Source organism: Rhizophagus irregularis, chromosome 12 (genome assembly GCF_026210795.1).
Source record: "Rhizophagus irregularis chromosome 12, complete sequence".
In the NCBI taxonomy this organism is placed as follows: domain Eukaryota; kingdom Fungi; phylum Glomeromycota; class Glomeromycetes; order Glomerales; family Glomeraceae; genus Rhizophagus; species Rhizophagus irregularis.
This window is the reverse complement of record NC_089440.1, coordinates 4,053,516-4,078,714: the sequence shown is the minus strand read 5'-3', so window position 1 is coordinate 4,078,714 and position 25,199 is coordinate 4,053,516. Positions and strand designations below refer to the sequence as shown.

The following is a 25,199-nucleotide window of genomic DNA, read 5'->3' as shown; positions in this document are numbered from 1 at the left end:
AACCGATTTAAAATGTGGATTATGGTGTCTATTTCAATTTTCGTTTTCGTTTTAAGTTAACATTCTTGGATTCATAGCTCATCAGAGCTTCTAATCGGGTGTACAATTTACAGAAAGGTTAATAATAGGCTAAACGAATGCCCACTTTTCCATAGGAGTATAGCCAGATATGGGCAGACTCTCCAAGCCCAATTTCCAGACAAAATTTTCAAATCCTGTTCCCTTACGAAAATTGGAAGCCTGGGCGGGTGAGGAGGAATCAATCTCTTTTCATACTGGACCACTATGATGAGGCGCAGTTACCGCCTGATGGAGGAGATTTTGACCGATGTGAGGGATAACCCGCCGACCTCAGGCGGATGCAACGGGGAATTCAATGACTGCTTGTACCAGTGCTTGAAGTATATCTATGTCACATTCTTCAAAATGCCTAAGGCCATCAAGACCGAGTATGTTAAAAGGCACTGGACCTCCCCCAGAGACGCTCCAGTTCCAGCCTCATGCATTGACGAGGTCGATGATCTAGCAAGAAACCTGGTACTCGATATCATCGGGGATGTTACCCTCATCTTCAAAGAGTAATAGAAATTACTAATGTTAAATAGTAATAAGAGTAAGTATTTAAAATATGTTGTTTTTTAAATCAAAAAAAAAACGCCATAATTTATTATTTCAATTCTTTTACCTCAATATCTTTTGAAAAGTTTCAGGCGAAATATTTAGTAATTTAATATGATGGCAAGTATACGTTCAGATTGGTCTTTTGGTACTATATTAATGTTCACTACGTCAGATCCGAATGCTAGTTTCGTTGTTTTGTTTTCGAGGAGATTCTTATCATTGCTAAGTAGTTTAGTTTTGTTTTTGTTAATTAAAATTCTTAAATAAATTCTTCGCAAATAAGGTGAACCATATGATCTCTATTACATACGTTTGATTTTGAACTCGTCGGTTTGATATAAAATTCGTTTTTTAAGGATCTTGTTAAACCATAAAATCTAATCTTCGTCTAAGGACTTTTCGATTTTCTGCGCATCTTTATATCAGACAGATCCATTATATTATTAAGATATACTGATGTCATGTCGATTTTTTTTTCTCATTTGACATCCGGCTAAAACTTTGAGTATCTTATTCCGAATTTAAATTCTAGAGATTAAGTATAAATGAAGATAGTTGCTATACATAAAAGATAGCAAATACCAAAATGCTTCTTTAAGATTCTTGATTTCATCTTCCTCATCTATTTCGATCTCATCTGTACCAAATCATCCAAAGTGATTCATCATCAGTGTTGGGAATTCGGATTACTTTTATACGTGCAGAGCGCATATTACTCATAAAGGTTTCAGGCGCAACCTTTGGATGTTTCGAAAAAGGGCAGTCTTTTGCAAGCTATGCAAGAAATGCGTACGCCTCTAGTATTATTGGTGATGTCGATCAGGCTCCATAATGTAAAGGTCCTGGTTATCCCTCTTAACGAACCAGTGCTCATCGTATGTCGATAAAATTCCATACTGAAACTGGTTCTCCGACATGAAATAATAAATTTGTTGTACTACATTCTTTACTATGAAGTCATATGCACTCTTATAAAATAATATTAACGCCATTATGAAATATCGCGCTTATCTACATTCAATCACATGAACGGAAATTTAAAACGATGTACGCTACGCCAATTGCGCGGATTCAATTTCCATTACTGTTAAATAAATAAATCATCACTACATGTATTATTAGAGGGATGGTGTATTATCATCTCCGGTATTTGCGTATCATGAATATAAGCGGAGGATATTTCAATTGTTTTCCAAAGAATCATCTTTTTCTAGAGATTTAAACCTACATATCAAAAAGGCGAGACAATATTTAGTGTTGTCTGCAAACGAGGACTGATTCTTATGATCAGAATGTGAACTCCCCTGGTTAATAAAATAAGACTAATCCTCCTAATCATAAGAACGTGGATTCTGGTTAAATAAAGAAAAATATTACCTTTCTCTTTAAAGTTAAAAATTCGTCTGGCTTGATCTCTTTCACTTATTGAGAGTCCCAGGCGCCATCGAGGCCGTTACATTCAATTAAATGGTAGTGAAGAAATAATTGTCCTGGTGAATAGTCAAAAATTCGGAATACAACCAGATTGAGTGTTAGATGCAAGAGCTGGGGATAGGTCAAAAGCTTGGAAAAAAATATTCAGAATGCAAAATGAACAACGAACTTACCAAATTAACCAGGAAGTGAAGACGTGTTTGTAAAAGATATTTAACTGGTACTTTGATATCGTGATGCAATCATGCGTTATTTCCTATAACGGAATAGATAAGCAATAACAGAAACCAATCTAACTGTTGGAAACATCCTGTGTCACGGGTAATTCAATATAGTTAGTCCTTCGGATCTTATGGATCATCATGATCTTATGGTCATCTCTGATATAACGATACAGTCAACTCACTCTAAGTGTCCCCCCTTGAGACCATAACGAAATTTGAAAAAATGTGTATTTAGAGAGGGTGTGCATTTAGAGAGAGAATTTTTACATGATCTCTATATACTTGAGATTGAGTAAGAGAGTGCATTTAGAGAAAAATTATATAGTACTTATAGAGAGACTGTATAACAATTTAACCATAAAAGGACTAAATTGAAATACTTCAGAGTATTTCAATTAGTCCTTTTATGGTATTATTGAATGGGATCTTTAAAACACGAAATCTTTTAACATACCGTATTTAACAAAGAAATGGAATGAGAAAAAATACCTTTGCGTATTATTAAAAGATTACATCACAAATGGATAAATATTTACTCGGACAACCGATGAATTTTTTTATAAAAACCTATAAAATCTACGTTATACAATAACAAATATTTATAATATAAATAACATTTTATAATATTTTCGATTGTTAAAAAGATTACTTTATAATCCTCCTGCATAAATTTCCTTAATAGAAATAATGGCTTTATGATAATCTGAACCTTCGCTGCTTTAATCTTTGTTTCTTTAAAATATTGAAGCCATTCATGTAAAATTTGTAGAACTTGTAAAACCAAAAGCTGAAAATCGTCAAGTTACGCATGAAGAAGAGCGGAAATTCAAGAATTCTGAAGTAACACGTGAATGTTATAAAAAATTAAATCAACTTATCGATCCTTAATTAAACGTGGTTGTATATCTTGTTTGTTTATCTTATTTTTATATAATGTTTATAATTTCATATTTAAAATTTCTTTGATAATTGAATAATGTATTGGAATAAATTAACTTTTTAATAATCATTATTAGCGGCTTACGCATTATCGCCGTTTTCTTTTTAGTGTGATCTAGTTAAAATAATAATAAAAAAAGATGAATTTTAGAAACCTGTGATTACTAAAATTTTATTGTATTTTCAGGTAGAGAAGATGCAAATACAAGCTGAAAATGCAATAAAATTTTAGTAATCACAAGTTTTAAAGTAAGTTTACTTATAAGTAACTTTTAAGCATAAATGTTACACAAATTTTTAAGGAGTCACTTTTGTATTTGCACCCTCTCTACCTGAAAATACAATAAAATCTTAGTAATCACAGATTTCTAAAATTCACCTTTTTTAATTATTATTTTAGCTAGATCACACTAAAAAGAAAAAGGCGATAATATTCGCTTGATCTTTTTAATATTTTATAAATTTTAAAAAGAATTCAAAAATAAATATAAACAATGTTTTATGTATAAATGGTACAGTATTAATTTTATGTATAATTCAATGTTTGTGTGACTATGACCGACCTATTTCCTATAGATTTACTATAGATTTACAAAAATATTTTCCCCTTTTTTTCTATTTTTGGATATTTCCTATTTTTAATAGAAGAAAACAAATTTGAGCTTTTTTTTTTTTGTTGAAAACAAAATATTTTAGAATAAAAAATGAAAAAAAATGAATAGATTTGTAAAAGAATTAAAAGAATTTCAAGTTCAACACTTACGTTATCAAACAATTTTTTTTATGTATAAAATTGTATAAATATATTTTATAATATATTAAAAGTACCTCTTGATTTTTTTTTTTATATGAAAAAAAATATTGTATTTTTTTGCCTCATCAACAGTTGCCTCATCAACTCTCACTGTTTTTTTTTTATTAGTGTTCTATAATGTTACTCAAATATTTGTACTTTCACTTATGCTCTTTGGGTTGCACAATTTTAAATTTTATTTATTTTAATAATATAAAAAATTTTTTTAATTTAATATTGTTAAATTGTTAACCGAATATTAAAGTAGGTAAAATATAAAAGGGACAAAAATCCTCTTTTTTTTTTTCGACAAAAGTACAAAAACAACTCAAAATAACCTTTTCATAAGAATCAAAAAAAAAACCAATAGTATTTGCACTTTCGCTTATATCTGTTGATTTTATTTAATTAATTAATTTATTTTTTCTTTTTCTTGTAATTTTTTTTCTCAAGAAAAAAAATAAATAACGAAAAAAAACCACTTTTTTTTCTCTCTATTTTTTCCTTTTTTAACAAAAATTCCTTCAATAAAGAAAAGTCATAAAATACTTTTCTACATAATAATAATCCCAAATTAAAATTACTTCTTTGATTGCTATCTAGTACCTTCCATTTCTAATTTTATTAGAGAGAAAAAGTAACTTCTTTCGACCTATTTTTTTAAAAAAAATTGTCGCGACAAAAAGCACGCATAACGAGATTTTCATAATATTAGTATTTGCACGAATCAATATGAACCAAATGTATTATCTTTCATCTTCCACTGTTAATACTATGAATTACGTATCTCAAGATAATGTTATTGCCGAATACTCATTTTTTTATAAAGCAGGGAACGATCATCAAATTTATCATATTACCTGCAAAGAAATCTCATTTGAAATCGTTTCACATCTTTTAAGCAATCCCGTCTGCTTGACTCAAAATTACATTCAATCAGATAATTTACATGTATTTTATCACCAGCAACCTGATGATAAAAAAATTTATCAAGTTATTTGTGAACTGGTTTCGTACAAATTCATTATTGATTTGTTGAATAAAATTAATTATGGGATTGAAATTAATGATCTACGACAAGAAAATTTGGATTTCTCAAGAGAATGTAAAGAAAATTTGGAATTTTACTTGAAACAAGATTTGACTCATTGTTTGGCATCAAACAAAATTTACGAGCAATTAAATATGAATGATAACGGCGGTAGTTACTATACTACCAGTGGTTCAGATGGTTCTAGTGCGAATTTTGTTAATATCTCTCAACATGTGTCAGATAATTATGACCAATCACAACAAGATAACAACTCTCAAAATGTTATTACAGATTATACTCAAACTCATACTACTAACATCTACCCTTAGAAGAATGTAGCTTTTTAGGTTTCATATATTATTTATTTCATAATATATTATAAATTATGTAGTATACGTGTATTTATACTTTATATTTGTATTTGACATTTTTTAAATAAATTTATTGAAATTTCCATATTATAATAATTTTAAGCCTGTATTATTTGTAATTTTTTTTAAAAAGACGTACTTTACATTTAAACCTGTTCGTAAAAAAGTTATTAATGAATTAAGTATTATTTTATTTCATCAAATGATTTGTTTGTGTTCTTAAATATGTTTTCCGGAATGTGTGACCGATTACGGTGACAAATAACGGGTGACAAATAAGGATTGACACTAATTTAGTAAACGTGTAGTGTATGGTTGGCTATGTATGTAAGGTATGGTTAAACATCACATATAAAAGGATCACGTGACCATACGTGGTACAGAATAGAACGGTCTAGGCCTTTCCTTATTTGGTAATAAACAATGTAGATCTGTATGGAACAATTGGAACATAGGTATCCATACACTACATGTTATCGTAACACCCAAAAAAAAAAGAGCATCCTTATCCTAGACCCCCGGTTCAGGTTTCTTATTCTAGACCTCTGGGGTTCAGGCTTCTTATCCTAGACCCTCCTTAAATATGATTGGTTTAATCAGCCACTGAAATCCATTGGACAAGACTTATTTTTGCATAACATTTATCTTAGAAAATTTTTCACAATGTACTGTATACACTGTATACACGCGTAATAACCATCTTAGAAAAATTTTCATAAATTTTTTTATAATATATACATTAATACACGCGTAACATTTTTATCAGATAAAATTTTCATAAAATTTTTTTTATAATATATACATTAATACGCGCGTAACATTTTTATCTTAGAAATTTTCATAAATTTTTTTATAATACATTATATGCTAATACGCGCGTAACATTTATAGAAATTTTTCAAGATTTTTAAATTAATTTTTTTATTAAAGCAATATTTTACAACGAGATACGAAGTATGAGCATTTTTCTTGGAATATTTTATGACAAAAAATTAAACTAAACCAAATATTAGAAATGTTTATCAAATATTTGACAACTGGGTAAAGAATTATCTATTATATTATTATTTATTCTCTCCTTACAAAATAACCTTGTATCAAAAAAATACCATTATTAAAGTGAAAATATTTCACAAATTTCCATTGAAATTTTGTAAATACAAGTATTCAAACAATTTTATTTTTCAACATACCAACCAAAGCCAATTAATTTAATCAGAATGCTAAAATTATACCATGAAAATCTACAAAAAGCACGTACATGTTAGTAAAATCACAAACTTTAGTTGAAAGAAGTTTCAAACAATACATACCGTAATAATTTAATCCAAAACTTAAAGAAACCAGAATAAACTTACCTATTGCAAGTGTTAAAGCGTAATTATTAGAGAAAGAACACTTTGTATTTATTAAAAAGATTTTTTTATTGTTCTAATAAACACTATTATGAAAATAATGGTAATAAAAAATATTTATTATGAAAAAAAGAAAAATAATTTGTATAGAAAAAAATAATATAAAAGAAAAAAACCAAATGAAAGAGCAGAGTAAGAAAGAGAGTGAGCGTAGCGTTTATTTCGTGTGAAAAAAAAATGGTGGTAAATAAACAAATGAGGCTGATAATGATCAGCTGTGCCACAAGGTCTAAGATAAGAGGTCTGGACCCCCCAGGTCTAGGATAAGAAGCCTAAACCCCCCGGTCTAGGTTAAGTTTTCTCAAAAAAAAATTCAATGTTTTGAACTCGTGCTTACACGTGATCAGTGACGCGTAAACGACCAACTTCTACACATATTGTGAAAATTATATTAAGAAAAGAGGGCTTAATTTAATAATTTCATACTCTTTTTACATATTCTTATTATATTTATTATATTTTAAAAAATTATATTTATTACTTTATACCAATAATATTTAACATTTTGAACACATTTATTTTAAATAAATGACTGATCTTTGTTATTATTAAATAAATATGAAAGATCAATTTAGAAGACAGTCTAATTTAATAGCGGCAATATTTATTATTCATAGTTTTCGTACAGTATTTTGATAAAGATTGTAAATTGTTTCTTTTAGTTATTACTGTATAAAAATGTGAACCATATGTTTTTTTTGTCAAAACTAATATAACTCTGCCGTAAGTGCTTCTAGTGATCCGTCCAAAATCCTGAAACTCGAAATCCCGAAGGTACAGTATATTTCTTAATAAATTAAGATTTTTCATTTCGGTATTTTGAATTTCGAGCTTATGAAGTGTCGGGCTTATGAAATGTCGGGATTATGGCAATTCTGGATTTTGACGTTTCGGGATTTAGAGTGTCGGCATAATGTACCTTCGGAATTTCGAGCTTCGGGATTTCCGTGTTTTAGGAGAAGGTACACAGCTAATGTGCCCACTGCTCACTGTCTTACAACGCAAGCAAAGTCACTTAATACAATTATTGTTATTCTTTATGATTATGCGCTTACTGTGTATGTGTAGCACAGAAAAATCAATTGTGTAATACAGTTTTTTGGGATAGAAAAAATTATAAAATGATCTATTACTAAGTAAATATTAGTTCAGGAAATGTTAATTTCCGCCTTAAAGATTAAATTTTAACGATATTAAATTGACGGTTTACCGAGTTTTATATATGAACTCAAGTCGATTTAATCGGTTTATTTAATTTGTCAAATTTTTCACTAGTCCTGTTATCATTCATCTTTCGTGTAATCTCCGATCTTACGTTCATTCATCTTATATGGTAAATTCCTTCCATATTAATATTATGAATTATGCACGGATAATGATAAAGTGGAAAAGCTTATAAAGTCTATTTTGTTATCCAATGAAGTTTTAAAACCTTAGCCTTTAATTTCTCAATGCATGATTATCTTTTTATTGTCTCCTTCGAAAATTTTATGTTACAGAAAAAATATTTTTTTTTTTATAAAATCGAAATTCGCGAACATGCAACCTTTTTGTATTTATGTACAAAGTTACAGCTACAAGATTGCGCATTCACGTGCCACGTGTGACTAGTAAAAAATTCTTTCGTTATTAATACCAAGACAGTAAGTTTTTAACTGTTCCAGTTTCTTTTTTGAGGAAACTACTGATTACAATATCACATATTATTAAACATGTATCACATTATTCCTTTATCTTCTGTCTATTGCTGTACAGTACCTCAAATTTCTTTATCTCAACCTCAAGAATGTCTACTTATTTATTGACGGAAAGATTCTCAAATTTATCATATTACATGTAAATAATTTCTTTTGAAATATTTCTCATTTTTTTTAAGTAAAAAACTGCTGCTGCGGCCCAAAGTTAAATGATTTTCTTGTTCAGTATTTTATCATCAACTTAAATTTATTGATTTTACTATAAGATATAACATAAAAATACAAGTTTTGCGAGTTTTAGTAATAATCAAAGTAAATATTTACTACGAGACTTACTAAATAAGTAGTATTGACACAGAAATTAATGCTATTGGATTTATGCAATTAAAGTATTAATTAATAAAGCAATCAAAATTAAATTTATTGTTTTTACTATTAAAATTCAATCCATGTGTACTAATAATAAACCTTACTTCGTGATCTATCTTATAATCAAATATGCTAAGTATTTACATCATGGTTCAATAATATTATAATAAGTATTCTCAGCTTACATAACATCCCTAGTTATTAAATAAAAAAAAGATTTTTTTTTTTTATACTTTTAAGGCAAAATTTAAAAATACTGATTTCATGAAAACAAAGAAGGATTTGGTCATTTAACCTCATTTGCAAGTACTAATTAGTATACCCCTGTAAAAAAAGTCAATCCGTTTTTTTTATTCCATCTTTTTTCCGTAAAAGGCTCATATTTCCGGAATTAATAACTTTATAACACAGAATTTATCGAATTATTTACATTTTCCGTGAATGGATCCGTGAAAGGCCCATTTTTACGGAGTTTTTACAGAAATAACGGATAAAATTTTTTATAGGGATACGCGTATATATCCTACTGACCTACTAATTTTTTTTTTTTGGTGGTATGCAGCAGAAATTTTTAAGTCATTTATTTACACAAGACAAGCTTTCATTTTCATATTACACGTTTTTCGTTTTTCTGTAAGGACAAGATATTCCGTAAAGAATAATTTGGATATATAGTAACAGTGTACAAGATGAGCGAGCTTCATATAGACTATGTCTAACCCATGTAACCATTTGGTTTCTTCAAGGTTCGAATGTCCTTTCATTTGATGAAATTTGTGAGCGCATTTTATATTGTTATAAAATTTTGTAATACAGTGATCAATTAAAAATATATAATCCTTACTATTTTAATAGTAGACACTACGTCATCATTTATTTGCGATAAAGATACTGCCCTATTATATCATGACACATTGAAATAAAGGAACTATCGCGTAGCGAACAAATAGTAATATCTGATATGAAATAAATAAGTTAATTAATATATATAAAATTACATCATCTCATATTTTTGGGCGGCTTCTTAACGATTTACAGTACATTCTTTTACATCAATTGAAACCTTTTTGGTCTTCATTCAACTATTAGTCATACTGCTCGACAATTATTTGATAATATAAATTATTTAGATTATAACGTAAAGATACGCACGTACGCAGTAAATTTGTTGCGCCTCCTGCTGCGGTTTTCTTTTTTTTACAATGATCGATCAAATTTAAAAAGTTATAACGAAAAGAATTATAGATGTATTCCAATAATGTAGAAGGAATGACTCACAATAGGAACAAAATAAAGGTAATCAAAACAACTACTACAAAAAAGAAGCGACTGCAGGCTAAGTGTTATTAGTCGTAAAATTTACTGTTTTGTGGCATGAACTGTACATCATAATACAGTTAGGAAATTGGGCTTTTTAATTTACTAGTTATTATTATAATTTTCCTTATATATTGATGAAGCTAACCATAAAATAAACTGTTTAATGCTAGTTGTTATTGTAAGTAAACCATGTGTTACTTGAATCTGGTATGCATAATCGATGAACACAAAAACAGAAATATATTCTAAATTTCTAATATATTAATAAGAGACAGTATTAAAAAGAGCGAGCTAATATATTATAAGTTTTAACCTTTTATGAGATGGTAGTACGGTAATACGCAAAGATAAAAAATATCTGCAGCTAACGAGTATGTAATAATTTTATTAAAATAAAAAAAATAAAAAAAAATAAAAAAATTGATAAGATTGATAAGCAACGTTAAGTCTGAGACGAGTTAAAAAAAAAACTAATTTTAAAGACAGGATCAATTTTTATTAGCCTATTCCGCATTTTTTTTGAAATAGATCACTGTCAGCAGTAACATCAAATAACGTTACAAGGTTTCTTGTTACATATATGAAATAGTTACCACCAAAATTATTAATTATTATAACAGTCATTTTAAATTTAATTCCTTTTTGATACGAAATTTAGCGCCAAGTACAATGTAAGTGACATTTTTAACATCGCTCATTCGCTCATGCATATCTCATATGAAATCGGAACTTTGCGTGCAATTTTCAACTCCTCCGATTTTCTAATAACAACAATAGTTATAATAATTCATTAATCAGTATATTATTTACTTAAAAGAAAAGAAAATGAAAATAAATTAAAAAGCGAAACAATCAATAAAATATATTGTAAATGACTGACTATTCATCAGCTACTTTGAACGTTACAAACAATCCAAACTTTATAATCCTATGGGAAGGTTCATTAATAAACAATCTTCCCTTTTGTGGATAAGTAAGCGTCGCATCTAATTGAATTAAACGATAAAAAAATTCAAAAATCAGATAATCGGCGCTTGGAAAACTTAAATCCGATTATTGAACGTGCAATATATTATCATTTTATTGTGACTCATTTCATAATATTCATTGTCCAAATTTTGAACTTTTATTTTCGTATTAGAATCGTTCTTTCTTCTTGTTTTTCATTGCAAATCACTACCTTCTCTTTACCATATTGTTTACCAATTATTGTTCTGCGGATAAAATGGAAGTTATTTATACAAGGGAAGAAGTCTCAACTTTTTTTTCATTCCTTTTTATTCGGAATAAAAAAAAATAATCCATTTCATTAATTAATATCTTAATTGATTGAATATTATTTTTTTTTCGTTTTTACTTAAAAAATTAAACATTTATTTATTTTCTTTTTACATCATGTCTGACTTGTCCGACTCTGAAATCTTTCAACCTTTTATTGATTTATTCACTCAATCTCAAGTGAATTCGATTCTTTTAGCATGGCTTCCAGTAAAATTCGGTTCGTATATGACCGGAATAATGACGGTTGATATGTTTTTAACAAGTATTATAGCATCAGGAATTTCCACTTTAGCTCTCGCATTATACAATAGAATTATTACTAGTTCGACAAAATCAGATGATCCAATAAGAAGTGATAATATTATCACCATTCAGATTGAATACTATACCGAAGGAACTTATGGTGATTTAACTGTTAGTGTAATTTATAAAGCTTTATCTTGGTTAATTTCTCAACAAACAAAGTGCTTAGATAAAGGTTCATTTATTGTACGACATACAGATTCAGTCAATCGTAATAATGATGATGAATGTGCTCCTCCAGGTTTTGATATTCTTCCTGAAAAAAATCAAAAAATTATGATTGAATATAAAGGATTAAAATTTGATGTCACATATAGTGTGCCTTCCGAAGAAAAGAAAGATGAGAAAGATAATAATAATAAAAATAATAATAATGATTATGATGAAAGTTATTATTGTGGAAGTTCAAGTGGAAATAAATCAAAACCTTCAATTTTTATTACAACTACTAAAGAATCGAGTACAAGTATTGATATTATAACTGATTATTTAAATGAAATTACACGATCTTACCTAGAAACTCAAAAAAAAGTAAAAGTTCGTTCAAGATATGAAAGAAACGGTCATTATTGGTATCGCGTTCAAACATTATCTTGCGTTAGAAATTTAGATAGTGTTGCATTAGATGAATCACAAGAAATTTTATTAAAAAAAGAATTAGATACATTTATAAATGATAAAGCTTTTTATGATAGAATTGGTATACCTTATCGACGCGGTATTTTATTATATGGGAGTCCAGGGACAGGAAAAACCAGTTTGATAAATGCCATTTCTTCGCATTTATCTCGTGATACTTATTATTTAAATCTCAAGGGTATTTCGAATGATAATCAATTAAGCGCTGCATTTAGTTCGGTTCCTGCTAATCAAATTATTGTGCTTGAAGATGTTGATACACAATCAACAGTTCTTCATAAACGAACAAGAAAAAAATTATTTTTTAGTGTTACAAAATCTACGTCTATCGATAAAAAAGATACTGAACAAGATGACCAAGATGTTCCAACGGGTCCATCATTTTCGGGTTTTAGTTTATCAACTTTCTTAGGATGTTTGGACGGCAATATTTTGGCTGAAGGAAATATTATTGTGATGACAACAAATCACGTTGAACATCTCGATCCTGCTTGCATTCGTCCTGGTCGTATGGATGTACATCTTAACCTTGGTTATTGCACTTGTTATCAAATTAATAAAATGTATAAAATTATCAGTGAAAATCCCAAAGTCGAATTTCCCGAATATATTATTGAAAAAATTCCCGAAAGATTATTACCTCCTTGTGAAGTTATGATGACTATGGTTTTATATCGTAATGATATTCACCTTATTCCAGAAAAAGTTTATGAATTAGTTATAAAATACAAAGATATGAGCCCTGAAGAAATTGCAAAACAAATAGAAGAAGAAGCTTTACGAGAAGCTCAACGTATTAGTGAGAAAATCGAGGAAACTGAAGAGGAAGCCAAAGACGAAAGCCAGGAGAAGAAAGAAGAAGTTGAGGAAGTCGAAGACGAAAACAAGGATAAGGAAAAGGTTGTTGAAGATGAAAGTGAAAAAGAAGTTGATGTCGAAGACGAAAATAAGGAGAAGGAAAAAGTCAAAGAGGAATTCAAAGACAATAACAAAGATGAGAAAGAAGAAGTTAAATATGAAAACACGGAGAAGAAAGAAGATGTCAAAGAGGATGTCGAAGACGAAAACAAGGATAAGGAAAAGGCTGTTAAAGATGAAAGTAAGGAGAAGAAAAATGATATCGAAGACGAAAATAAGGAGAAGGAAAAAGTTAAGGAGGAATTCGAAGACGATAACAAAGATGAGAAAGAAGTTAAATATGAAAACACGGAGAAGAAAAAAGATGTCAAAGAGGATGTCAAAGACGGAAACAAGGATAATGAAGAGAAAATTAAAAATGAAAATGAAAATAAAAACAAAATAGAAAGTAATAAGGATGCAAAAGAAGAATGATTAATAAAGAAGTTGAAAGAGTGAGTAGTTAAATACGAAGTAATTAATAAGGAGGAATAACCTTAATAGAACTGAGAAAAGTGGCACATAGTCCTATAATTCGGAAATGAAAAATATTGTTCTCATATCATTATATTTTTTTTTTAGCTTTTTTAATAACGTACATTTAAATAAAATTATTTTTATTTTATAAGATGAACACTGCTGAAACTAATCAACGTATATTATCAAGATCGCTAGTCGTAACAATAGCTGCTTCTATATATTAATATAAGCCATGTCTTGATTTGTATTCGTTGTAGGTGTATTCACGTAAAACTTCTGCTGGTATCACAAAAAACTTCCCTCTATAAACTCCCCATCATTACGCATTAACGTTAGCAAATGAACTAATATATTATTTTCCAAATGAACAGCTAAGAGCTCATCTACATAAACCAAAATTATTTAAATATTTTATATCAGCTAAGTACATTTACATTCAAGACATTTGAATGATGCAAAGTATTCGGTTGTAGTTATTATCAAAATTTTACTTAAGTCTTTAGTATTACAATGATATCAATATACCGTTCAGGTGATTTGGATCGTTATCATCGATAATATTGATAGGCGCGCACAAACTCCGCAGCATCATCAACATCATCAACATCAATTGCAGAATCATGTTAGTCATCATTTTTTTATTTTTTACTCACGAGTCGCGAGTCGCGATTTTTTTACAAATATATATATACTCCCAACATATATATATACCATCAGTTTTTCTAAAAAAAAAAATACTCTCATACTCCCTAAAAAATAAACACTCTCTAAAATTCTTCATATTATGCAATCGTTTTGTATTATTCGGACTATCATTACGGCGTGTTTACATTTCGGATGTTCCTTTATACAATATTTATTTCTAAGGCAGTTTGAAAAGACCGTTCTGAAGAAACCTAACAAACAAAGACGTCGCGCCGCGTACGCCTAAGTAAGGGACGAAGTGATGTCCGTGATCAAAAAAAATCGTTTTTTTTTATTATAGAGTGATAGGGTAAAACGAAGATGAAGGTGCACACAAAACACTCCTCGCGCAGATTTCGGTTGTTTTATAAACTTATTTTCTTAGAGGAGTTGAAAAAGAGTGCGTAACAAGTATTAAAAACGCGAAAAAATTTTTTTTTTTTGATGTTAATACTTTATATTTGTTACTTTATATTTGTTATCTGACTGACCTCTTATCATTGGATCATATTTATTCCTTTTTTTATTTATCAATTATAGCACTATTTGTATTGAAACAGATGAAAGCTCTCTGAATGGTGCATTACCAGTTTTCTAGATGAGTGTAAAATGGCTCAAGAGACTTTAAAAGAGGTGTGTATTTTTTTATTTGCAAAGTGGGTAACTTCCTAAGCTAAAATTAGAACGGATAACTCATTTGAGTCGGGGAGTTCACAAATTTTACTTAGGAGGGTACTGGATTTATTTGTTTGGGTTGGGTAAGGGTGAGCAAAGTGGGTAATTCCTATGAAATTACCTGCTTTTTCTTTTTTATTTTATTTTATTTTTATTTTTGTTTTTTTTATTCCCTTTTTTTCTTTTTTCTTTTTTTTTCTTTTTTTTTCTTTTTTTTTATTTCTTTTGTTCACTTGATAACCAACTCAAGCAAATAATATCCTACTTTGTTATTGATAAAGTCTGCTAATTCTAAAGGAGGAATTGGCTATGTCTTCTTTACCATTAAATAAAAATTTAGCACACTATTAATAATTTTTTCTTTCTTATAATAGGTAAATGCAGAGATTTACAATTACTGGTAAAATGAAGAAATTTCCTAGAGGAATTCTTGAAAATGAGTGCATATCAAATATTAAAAATGTGAAAAATTTTTTTTATGTTTATACTTTATATTTGTTATCTGATTTTTTATTATTGAATTGTATTCAATTATTTATTAATTACAGCATTATTTTGTATTGAAATACTGGACAACAGATGAAAATTCTCTGAATGGAGCATTACTGATTTTTAGATAAGTGTAAATGGCTTAAAAAGAGGTGTGTATTTTTTTATTTGCAAAGTGGGTAATTTTCTAAGCTAAAATTAGAACGGATAACTCATTGTAGTCGGGGAGTTCACAAATTTTACTTAGGAGGGTACTGGATTTGTTTGTTTGGGTTGGGTAAGGGTGAGCAAAGTGGGTAATTCCTTGAAATTACCTGCTTTTTCTTTTTTATTTTATTTTTATTTTTTTTATTCCCTTTTTTTATTTTTATTTTATTTTTATTTTTTTTTATTTCTCTTGTTCACTTGATAACCAACTCAAGCAGATAAAATCCTACTTTGTTATTAGTAAAGTCTGCTAATTCTAAAGGAGGAATTGGCTATGTCTTCTTTACCATTAAATAAAAATTTAGCACACTATTAATAATTTTTTCTTTCTTATAATAGGTAAATGCAGAGATTTACAATCACTGGTAGAATGAAGAAATTTCAACTTTAAAAGGAATAATATATGGTAAATAATTAATTTGAAAATTATTCTAAGAATATTATATTTATCTTTTTTCTTTTTTCTAGTTAATGTTTCTATTAGAAATACTAATTATGTAAACTGAATCATTTACTACTAAAATTAAAAATATTATAGGTAATATAACTTTAGGTGGTGATCCCGGTGTGTGGTAAAGGTCATGTCATTATATCAGTCACTAAAGATAAAGTCACTAAAGATAAATTAACTAAAATCAAAAGATAAAATTTAATAAAAAAAATCATTTGTTTATTTTTTTTTCAAAAAAAAAATAAATCACCTAATGTAAAAATTTCAAATTCGGACTTAATCTATAAAATTTCCATTTTTTATTCACGCTCTTAGACGAGCCCAAATATGGAAAATTTGCTGAGAACTTTCTAGATTGTCAGGTATGTAATTACAAATTTTTGTTGCTTATTACAGTAAGTTGCATTTTGCCGAGAACTTGCCGTTGTTCGGATGTCGGCAAAATAATAAACACGTGATTTAGTCAATAGAACGTGACCGAATCTATGACGTACCTCACAGAATGTAAAATTGATTGGCTACCGACAGATTGCTGTAATTAATAAAAAAAATTAAAAAGGGTCGCATAATAATACCGATTTTTTTATGACCGAAATAGAAATAATACCCGAGGATGGCCATGTTAAGAAATGAACATAAATGTTCTCTTGATTAAGCCAATTCAAATTTATTATTTGATAGATCTTACCAAACCCGACTGGGTTAGTTATATGTCTCAAGTTTGGACGTATGGATATAATTTATCTTTCTTTAGAAAATAACCGAACGGATCTCGGGCTCCATTTCTTAGGGTAGAAAAGGAATAATTATTTAATTAATATACCGGAACTCTGATTGGTATTTATTTCAAATTTAAATAATTTCAACTTTTACGAAGTTTTACCACTTAATTCTAATTTCGATTAGTAAGACTTTGATAAATCTTTATCCCGTACTTCAAGAAAAATAAAATAAAAAATAAAAAATTCTGTAGTTAAGAAAGAATTAAGATTTTAAACCCAATTTAAGGGGATTCTACTATCAAGTTCCTAAATTTTTATTGCATAAAAGCGTTCGTTATTTTTGCAAGCTTAATAATATATTTAATAAGCATCATTAAAAATTAAATTTATAAACTTTATATACCTATACCTTGTTTTAATCTAAAGGGAAAGTTTTTCATTATATAATCGCCTAACTCATTAAATTTAATAATGATAAATTTTTATAATAACATTGTGCATTTCATACGAAATCCGCTATTACGATTAACTGTGTGAGACAAATTGGAATAGTGGGTGAAATCAACTGCAGTTCGGGTGATATTTTAACCGCAAAAAAATTCGTGAAATTGCTATACCCGGTTTTCCTTGTAAAGTTTATATTCAGTGTCTAAAATTAACTTGCAGAATTTGCGGATTTTTTTGTTTTTCGCTAGTAAAATTAAATATGCATATGCGGATTTCGTAGTAAATTTAATTTGGATAATGTACAAGTTCTGCATGTTAGATTTTTTTAATATACTGTATATGCGGATTTACATCATCGAATGGCCTGGAACTTCAAGATTTTGATTTGAAAGCGTTTGATGTTTGGCAAAAGTTTCAAGACTGTTTAATAAATAAATTGTAATTTTTTTTTATTTTTGATTCTTTTTTACTATACTGCGGGGTAGTTATAATTAGCGTAACCTTACAATTAAATTATTAAATTTGTAACTAAAATTAATGGTTCGAAACTAGGCTATTTTTTTTTGGTATCAGGTGCGCAACTAAAAAAATAAAATTTTAATTTAGAAATAGATGCTATAATACTTTATTTAATAATGTAAACACAACTAACAAATGACAACAATATTGTTATAGCGAATTCATTTGACTAAGAGAAAAGATGGCTAATAACATGCAGTAATATTTTTGAATATTACATTTAATTCACTGTATTTTTTAAATGTATTTTTTAATTTTAATTTTTTTTTTTTTATATTTTGTTTTTTGATTTGGTTTTTAAACTCAGAGCAATATATCATTATATCGGTTAATGTTTAATATTGTGAGAATTATGGAAATCCTTATTAATCATAACAAAAAATTTTTTCTTTTGTTAGGGAGCAAATGATGGGCATGATTATGAACTAGAACAATGACTGGTGTACTCCTTTATTTCTTCTTGAAAATCATGATCATCATTTAACAAAACGTTTTGTGAATTCGCTGACACCAAATTTGTACCATCAAATACCGTCAAAACATCATCGTCATTATTCGATAAATCATTTTCATCTATAATACCTCTATTAATATCTATTGTATTCTTATCGGGTTCTGAAGGTAAACGATTATTATAACAAACAATATCATTTATATCATTTTGTGTTAAATCAGACTCGTTTATGTTGTTAACGACAGTAATTTCATGGGTTGTAACGGAAATAATGGGTTTGGATACAACAGAAGATTCCTGTTGCATATTTTGGTCCATTGTTGATGATGGTGAATTCAATTTGTTTGAATTTAACCCTTCATTTATAGCGAATTGAACAAAATTGCCAATTCCTCCAAAATTTATTGCTAAAAATTTAAGAATGAATATTAAAGAAGTCCAAATAAATCAAAAATTTTAAGAAATAAGGGAGATGCTTACTTGTAATGGCCAGCACGTCCAACAATATACTTTCAATCTAGGTTATAAAGTTATAAAAAATATAATTAATTTTATTTAGAAGTTTAGAACAAAGATCAAAAAAAGGAAAAAATTTTCATTACCTCGGCCAGAGTAAAAAAGTAATAAGTGAGAAGAGGAATCTGTTAATTAGAAATAAAACATAATTCAGAGATCTTAAAAAATGAAAGTAAATTGTACACTGATCTTACTTACGAATTGTAAAAGGAATGTAAAAATATATGATATTAATTTTCTTAAAGCTCGTTTTTCGACAGGACGTTGATAACTTGAGATAAGCATATTATCATTACTTCTAATTTTCAATAAAACCTTTATATAACAAATGAGAATTGTCGCCAGAATTATAATTATAAATACAATCATAATAATAGGGACGAAGGGACTATGATGTCTTCCAGCACACCTGAAAAAAAAAAGAAATTCAATATCAATATAAAAAATTATTAAAAAAAAAGAAATTAATTATCAAGTTGAAGTACAAACCAAAATTTTTGTTGACCGGATTGATCCAATGAAAAAAAAAAGAATAAAGCAGACAGCACTAAAGTTACACCCCAAAGTCTATAATCGTATGTCCCAAACTCTATATAATATTCTCTACATACACAAGACCATGTTGTCAAAGCTACAAGACCCACAAGAAATATATTTAATGCAAATAATGTTGATACAGAAGCGCCGAATATTTTACATGCCGGATTTGGCCATGGCAATTTCCGTATAATAGTATAGCCCTATTAAATGTAAATTAAAAATTTCGATTATATTTTACTTTTCTTTTTTTTTTTATTTTAACGAATGGGATGTTTACAAATAATTACCAAATTTGCTGTAAAGACAAGCGAAAGAAATGTATCTATATAAAGAAAAAATAATTTAGAACCAAATTATTTTGAAAAAAAAAATAGGGTAAATTTTTAAAGGGCCTACCAGTTAATGCGATATAGAATGGAAATCTCAAAGATAAAGGAACATTATTTTTTCCAACACGTCTTAATTGGATATATGTTCCTAATCAAAGAAAAAAGGATTTTAAGCACAATTATTCTTAATTTGGTTTTATCACAAATACTTACGATATATAACGTATAAGCTTCCAAGTAAATTTACTAGTAATGCAGATAAACCAAAAATCAAGACGATGTAAAAGTCTCGAGTAGCATATGGGCCATAAATTCTTGTATCATCAAGTTTTGGTATTTCACTATAGTTAGTATAAGTATCGTCCTCAAATTCCAGATCTATGTGTCTAGAATCATTAGCGTTACAATACGAAGCGAGAAAGATGAGAAGGAAAGTAGCGGATGCAATCATGGTATGGATGGATATAGGGGGGATAAAGTTATTTATAAGAAAAGAATGTAAAGAATAATATATAATTTAGAAAGGTTCATATATATATTTTATATTTAAATATTTATTTATTTCGATAGTAATATTTTTCTCGTTATTTTTTCTTTATTTCAAAAGAAACAAAATCATGATTTTTTTATTTATTTTTTATTTATTTTTTTTTTATTGGAAAAAAAAAATAATAAATAAAAAATAAAATGTAAGAACTATATATATAACAATATACTTAAATTACGAGAATAATGATAAAAAATTTTAACTTGTAAATAAAGATGTGATGTCAATATCAAACAATTTAAGCATTATATATTATATTTGTGAAAAGACTTAATTAGTGTTTCTGTGAGGTAGTGTTACAAACATTCGCTCATTGGTTTATTATATCGAAACAAAATTCTATAATATAGAACCTTTAAAATTCAATAATGAATGATCTTAATATTCTTAGTATGCAAAAAATAACTTTATGGTGTATATCATTTCCCAACTAGTTTGATTTCAATTAATTTTACATGACGTACCGTAAAATTGGTTGGGAGTCCCTGATATTTCATTTCTCAATGCAAAATTGTTTCAGCCTCAAAAAAGATCATACCCATTTTTGCTAATGTTAAATGATTCTCGAAAAATTTGATTTGTTCGTTAAAAAAAAAAATCAAAGATAACAAATAACCTTTCACATATATTTTGTGTCATATTGGTCATATTGATCATGTTTTTAAATAGTAAAAAAGCTTTTATTATTCTGCATTTGTTTTTTATAAGGTATATCGGCAATAATATTAATACCGATTAGTGTGTTAGTAATTCCGTTTAATACATAAGTTATTTCATTCAATCTAAGTTAGGAAATTAAATATTCGAGAATTTCTTATTTGTTTTTTCCCTAATATTTTTCTATGAATCAAAATAAGATTATGGCGGTATTAAATCCCCGTATCCCCCCTTTTACTTTTATAGAAATCCATTTCAGTTCATTACCTATTTGTGAGAAGGACGGAGACAATTGTATATATATATATGCTAAATATTGAAATATCAAAAGTTTTTTTTTTTTTGATTGGTTCTAATAAATATATCAAATTTTCTGCAGTCTTAGTAATATCATATTAGAAAAGTTTTAATACGTAAATTTCGTTTTTTTATATATTTTAGGTTAACTTAATTTGGGTTTGATAATAAATTTGTGCACGCTTATCATAATATTTATTTGTTTACTGTTTATATCTTAAAAAAAAAAACATTTTCCTAATGAATTATCAAGTTTTGGTCAAGTTTAGGTAGAATTACCTAGTAATTGGTAGTATTTAGTTACCATATAAAGCCTTTTTTTTGCACGTGACTTGGAAAATCATACACTTTTGTGTCAATATTTACGTCGGATTTTATTATTGTAGGTGATACATTCCACGTGGTCGTTATTTAACTAATTTCAAAAAGATTTTTTTTCGAAGTTCACATTCTGCTCTTTCTTCACCTCTTTTCTATTTGTAACGATAATTAATTTTTGTTGTAAGCATGAGAGCTCAGGAAACGTTATTTAATGAGTTGACCTTGGACATTGCTGTACCTAACGGAAGTATACAATGTACCAAGGAAGAAGTTGATTCTATTTTCACTACAAAGGCGAGGACTATTGCGTATTATGGTTCTTTTTTTTTTATTGTTATTAACTCTTTTGTTAGGTATTCTTAATAATTATTATTTTATTTAATTACTAATTTCCTTTATTTTTCATTTTTAAAGATGAAACACTTCATTTTTATCTTATAATTGGTCTTCCTGCTGATTCTGGTCTATCTGATCAAGATGCTGCAATAAATTATTTTCATCAATTGGATATATTTGTTGAAGCATCAATTATTGATGCTAGTACTTTATCTGTTCCTTCACCAAATCCTCCTGCTGTATATCGTTTACCTTCTCGAGCAAGTTCAACAGCTACTTCACCATCAATACCTGGAACTCCTTTGCCACCTCCAATGGATAAAAGAATTAGTAAACCAACAGAAGGTTCTGTTATATACTCATATTTATACAATCCAAATTTAAAGGATCGTCAAATGGTGGTCATTGAAAGGAATGGTTGTTGGAATGGTGTTTTTCCCCTAATTGTACCCGTAGGTGAGTTATTTATTTATATATATTTTTTTTCTTTCTTTCTTTCTTTTTTTTTCCTATGATTTGATGATCAAGATTATAAACTTTTATAAACTTTACATTAATCGAATTTTATTTTTTATTTTTAATTGTTAAAATTTTAATACTAGCTTATGTTAAAACCCGAGCTCAAACACCTGCATTAGCTCTTAGCACAATAGTGACGCAGAAACCTCAACCCAAAGTTCAAATTGACGTAAAATCACCAGAAGCTGATTTATATGCTCCTGAGAATTTTGGAAATATGAATCTATTAGAAGGGTTAAATGATGGTTTGTAATAAATAATTTAAATTACATAAAAAAATTTTTTTTGATTGAATTTATTTTACTTTTTACTAATTATATTTTGTAATAGATCCATCTTTTGAAGAATCTACAAATAGTCTTTTGTTACCTCCATCACGTTTATATCCGGATATTAAAAGAGTAAATTCTCATTCAAGTTCATACCAGTCTAGACGTGATTTTCGAAAAATTCTGTCAGTAAAATCAGCATTGAATGTTCGTATGAGAACTACTAGTGTGTCACCTTTAGATAATGCTTTAATGATGTCTGTTGAGTTAGAAAATAATACAGATGCAGGTGGCTCATTTTCTGTTGAGGTGGTTAATGTAGAAATTGCTTACGGTTTTGTGACAAGATATGATTGGGGACCCAAGGATAAGAAAGTGTGTAATACTTTACTTATTGGAGTTTGTTATTCGAATATTTTAATGTTTTTTTTTTCTAAAAATATAATTCATTATTTTAGGATAAATTCCCGTTAATTCTTAATCCAGTTGACCAAGTGACATTTTTATATAATATAACGATTCTTGATGACCCTTCTTTTCCAAAATTAGCTCCAACATATTACCCTACACCAAATCCCCACTCACGACCTACTTCACGTCGTTCATCTACAGCTTCAGTCTTTTCAGTCAATTCTTTATATACACCATCATCTGAAGATCGTCAACGACATGTATCCATTGTTGTTAAAGGGTCACCCGTTCATGATGGTATGAAAAGTAGAAGTATTGAATCTAGATGGAATTGTATGTTAGATTTATCTAATTTGCGTAGACGTGAAGATACCTATCCGCCGCCAGGTGTGCCTCAAAATCAAAGATCTTCACTTCAATCAAGACCGGGTCAAATAACATCTCCTTCATCGGCAAGAAGTGGTAATTTATTTTCACCAACCGGTTCAATGACACCTACAGCTAAAAGTTTTTTCTCAGCTGAAACTAATGGACGTGGAAGGAGACAATATTCAGGTCTTCCCACAATACCTGATGATCATAATCTTAGTAATGGAATTCTTATAAGTGGAAGAACCCCATTAACAGAGAAACCCGCAGAAGTAGAAGTTGGCGATGGAGTTGTTGTATCGTTTTTAGGTATTTTTCACTATTAATCTTATAAAAGTCATTATTTACTTTAATAATAATGTTAATCAATTTATTATTCTTATTACTCTACAGTTACATCTAAAGTATATGTGGGTAAAGTATTTACAATACATGTTTTTGTCGTTAACAGATCAAAACATGTTCGAAGATTTACTGTGATGGTTCCTAATAAAAAGCGACCTAATGAGAAGTAAGGATTACTTTATTTCGTTGATTTATTTTTATCGAGATTATATTAATTATTTTGTTAATTTCTAATAGAGCTATTAGAAATTTAGTAGCAGCTCCATTAGGAGCAAAGGTAATACAAAATGATCAAATCGTTATTGGGAATGGAAATCAGCCAAATCAATTAGAACCATTCTTGGATGAATCAGGTAATATAATTAAGAAAATAGAAGAAAATTCATTATTATTATTCTCTTCCTCTTTTTTTTTTTTTTTTTTTTAAAAAAAAAAGGATTTTAACGATATTGTAAATTACTAGATTTCATAAAGAAGTATCTAGAAACGGAGACACCAGATGCAGATATTGTTTGTTTAGAAAATAATGTCAGAGTTGGGTAAGACATTATAAAGAATCTTTCTTTTTTTTAAAAAATTTTTAATTAATAACTTTGTTTCTTTACGACCTTTTTATTTACAAAATTATTCAGTCCATTACATCCTTCAACATGTGAATCAGTTGCATTACACTTTATTGCAATTAAAGAATCATTACACATGATCGAACTTGTGCAATTAGTTGATAATGATACGGGATTTATCACAAATTTACGTAATGTATTGGAGATTCATGTTTCTAAATCCTTTAATCTTAATTTAACAAAGGATAGAAGTTCAGAAATATATAATAATTCTACTACTAGTAGTAGAGTAGTTGAAGTTAATTAAGATATCTTTCAAGGAATTGGTTTATTATATTTAATAAGTATGTTGATTAAGTGTTGATTAATATTTAAATTTTCGTCATTTAGTTAAAAATATTATTTAATATTATATTATTCATTTTATTAATAAAAAAAAAATCACTTTGCCGCATAATTATTTCAAAGGGTCCACATATATACCGTACTGTTCTGTATAGTATCCTGGTAACTAGCCGGTAGTTTGCACGAAAGAGGGATTTCAAAATTATTCTGGTCACGTCTGATCATAATTAAGAAATACTGCATATTGGATATTGGCGAATAAAAATGAAAATGAACCTACGAAATTTTCCTTTTTGATAATTCCAGCCGGCATTACGTAAATCCAGCTATTAAAGAGGTGTACACTCTGATGAGGAAATTGTGATCGACCC

General features: G+C 28.2%; 5 protein-coding genes across 5 annotated transcripts; 3 read left to right on the top strand and 2 right to left on the bottom strand.

Annotated features, from left to right (window-relative positions):
• Positions 1 to 407: 407 nt before the first annotated feature.
• OCT59_004420 (uncharacterized protein) lies at positions 408 to 1,084 on the bottom strand (the record flags this gene model as incomplete). Its single annotated transcript, XM_066148261.1, has 5 exons — positions 408 to 591; positions 686 to 693; positions 789 to 843; positions 932 to 944; positions 1,018 to 1,084. The coding sequence occupies 5 exons, from the start codon at positions 1,082 to 1,084 to the stop codon at positions 408 to 410; spliced, it is 327 nt and encodes a 108-aa protein (XP_065996880.1).
• Positions 1,085 to 4,743: 3,659 nt separating this feature from the next.
• On the top strand, positions 4,744 to 5,373 carry OCT59_004419 (uncharacterized protein; the record flags this gene model as incomplete). The annotated part of the gene is made up of 1 exon (XM_025325551.1): positions 4,744 to 5,373. One exon carries the CDS (start codon positions 4,744 to 4,746, stop codon positions 5,371 to 5,373), a length of 630 nt encoding a protein of 209 aa, XP_025180726.1.
• Positions 5,374 to 11,611: 6,238 nt separating this feature from the next.
• Positions 11,612 to 13,771, top strand: OCT59_004418 (uncharacterized protein; the record flags this gene model as incomplete). The annotated part of the gene is made up of 1 exon (XM_066148260.1): positions 11,612 to 13,771. The coding sequence occupies one exon, from the start codon at positions 11,612 to 11,614 to the stop codon at positions 13,769 to 13,771; it is 2,160 nt and encodes a 719-aa protein (XP_065996879.1).
• Positions 13,772 to 18,428: 4,657 nt separating this feature from the next.
• OCT59_004417 (uncharacterized protein) lies at positions 18,429 to 20,300 on the bottom strand (the record flags this gene model as incomplete). The annotated part of the gene is made up of 8 exons (XM_025316355.2): positions 18,429 to 18,871; positions 18,945 to 18,981; positions 19,067 to 19,105; positions 19,179 to 19,389; positions 19,470 to 19,720; positions 19,808 to 19,842; positions 19,917 to 19,997; positions 20,063 to 20,300. The coding sequence occupies 8 exons, from the start codon at positions 20,298 to 20,300 to the stop codon at positions 18,429 to 18,431; spliced, it is 1,335 nt and encodes a 444-aa protein (XP_025180724.2).
• Positions 20,301 to 21,857: 1,557 nt separating this feature from the next.
• On the top strand, positions 21,858 to 24,790 carry OCT59_004416 (uncharacterized protein; the record flags this gene model as incomplete). The annotated part of the gene is made up of 9 exons (XM_025325550.1): positions 21,858 to 21,987; positions 22,086 to 22,463; positions 22,610 to 22,771; positions 22,857 to 23,170; positions 23,254 to 23,884; positions 23,969 to 24,086; positions 24,158 to 24,273; positions 24,384 to 24,459; positions 24,553 to 24,790. 9 exons carry the CDS (start codon positions 21,858 to 21,860, stop codon positions 24,788 to 24,790), a joined length of 2,163 nt encoding a protein of 720 aa, XP_025180722.1.
• Between the last annotated feature and the right edge of the window lie 409 nt (positions 24,791 to 25,199).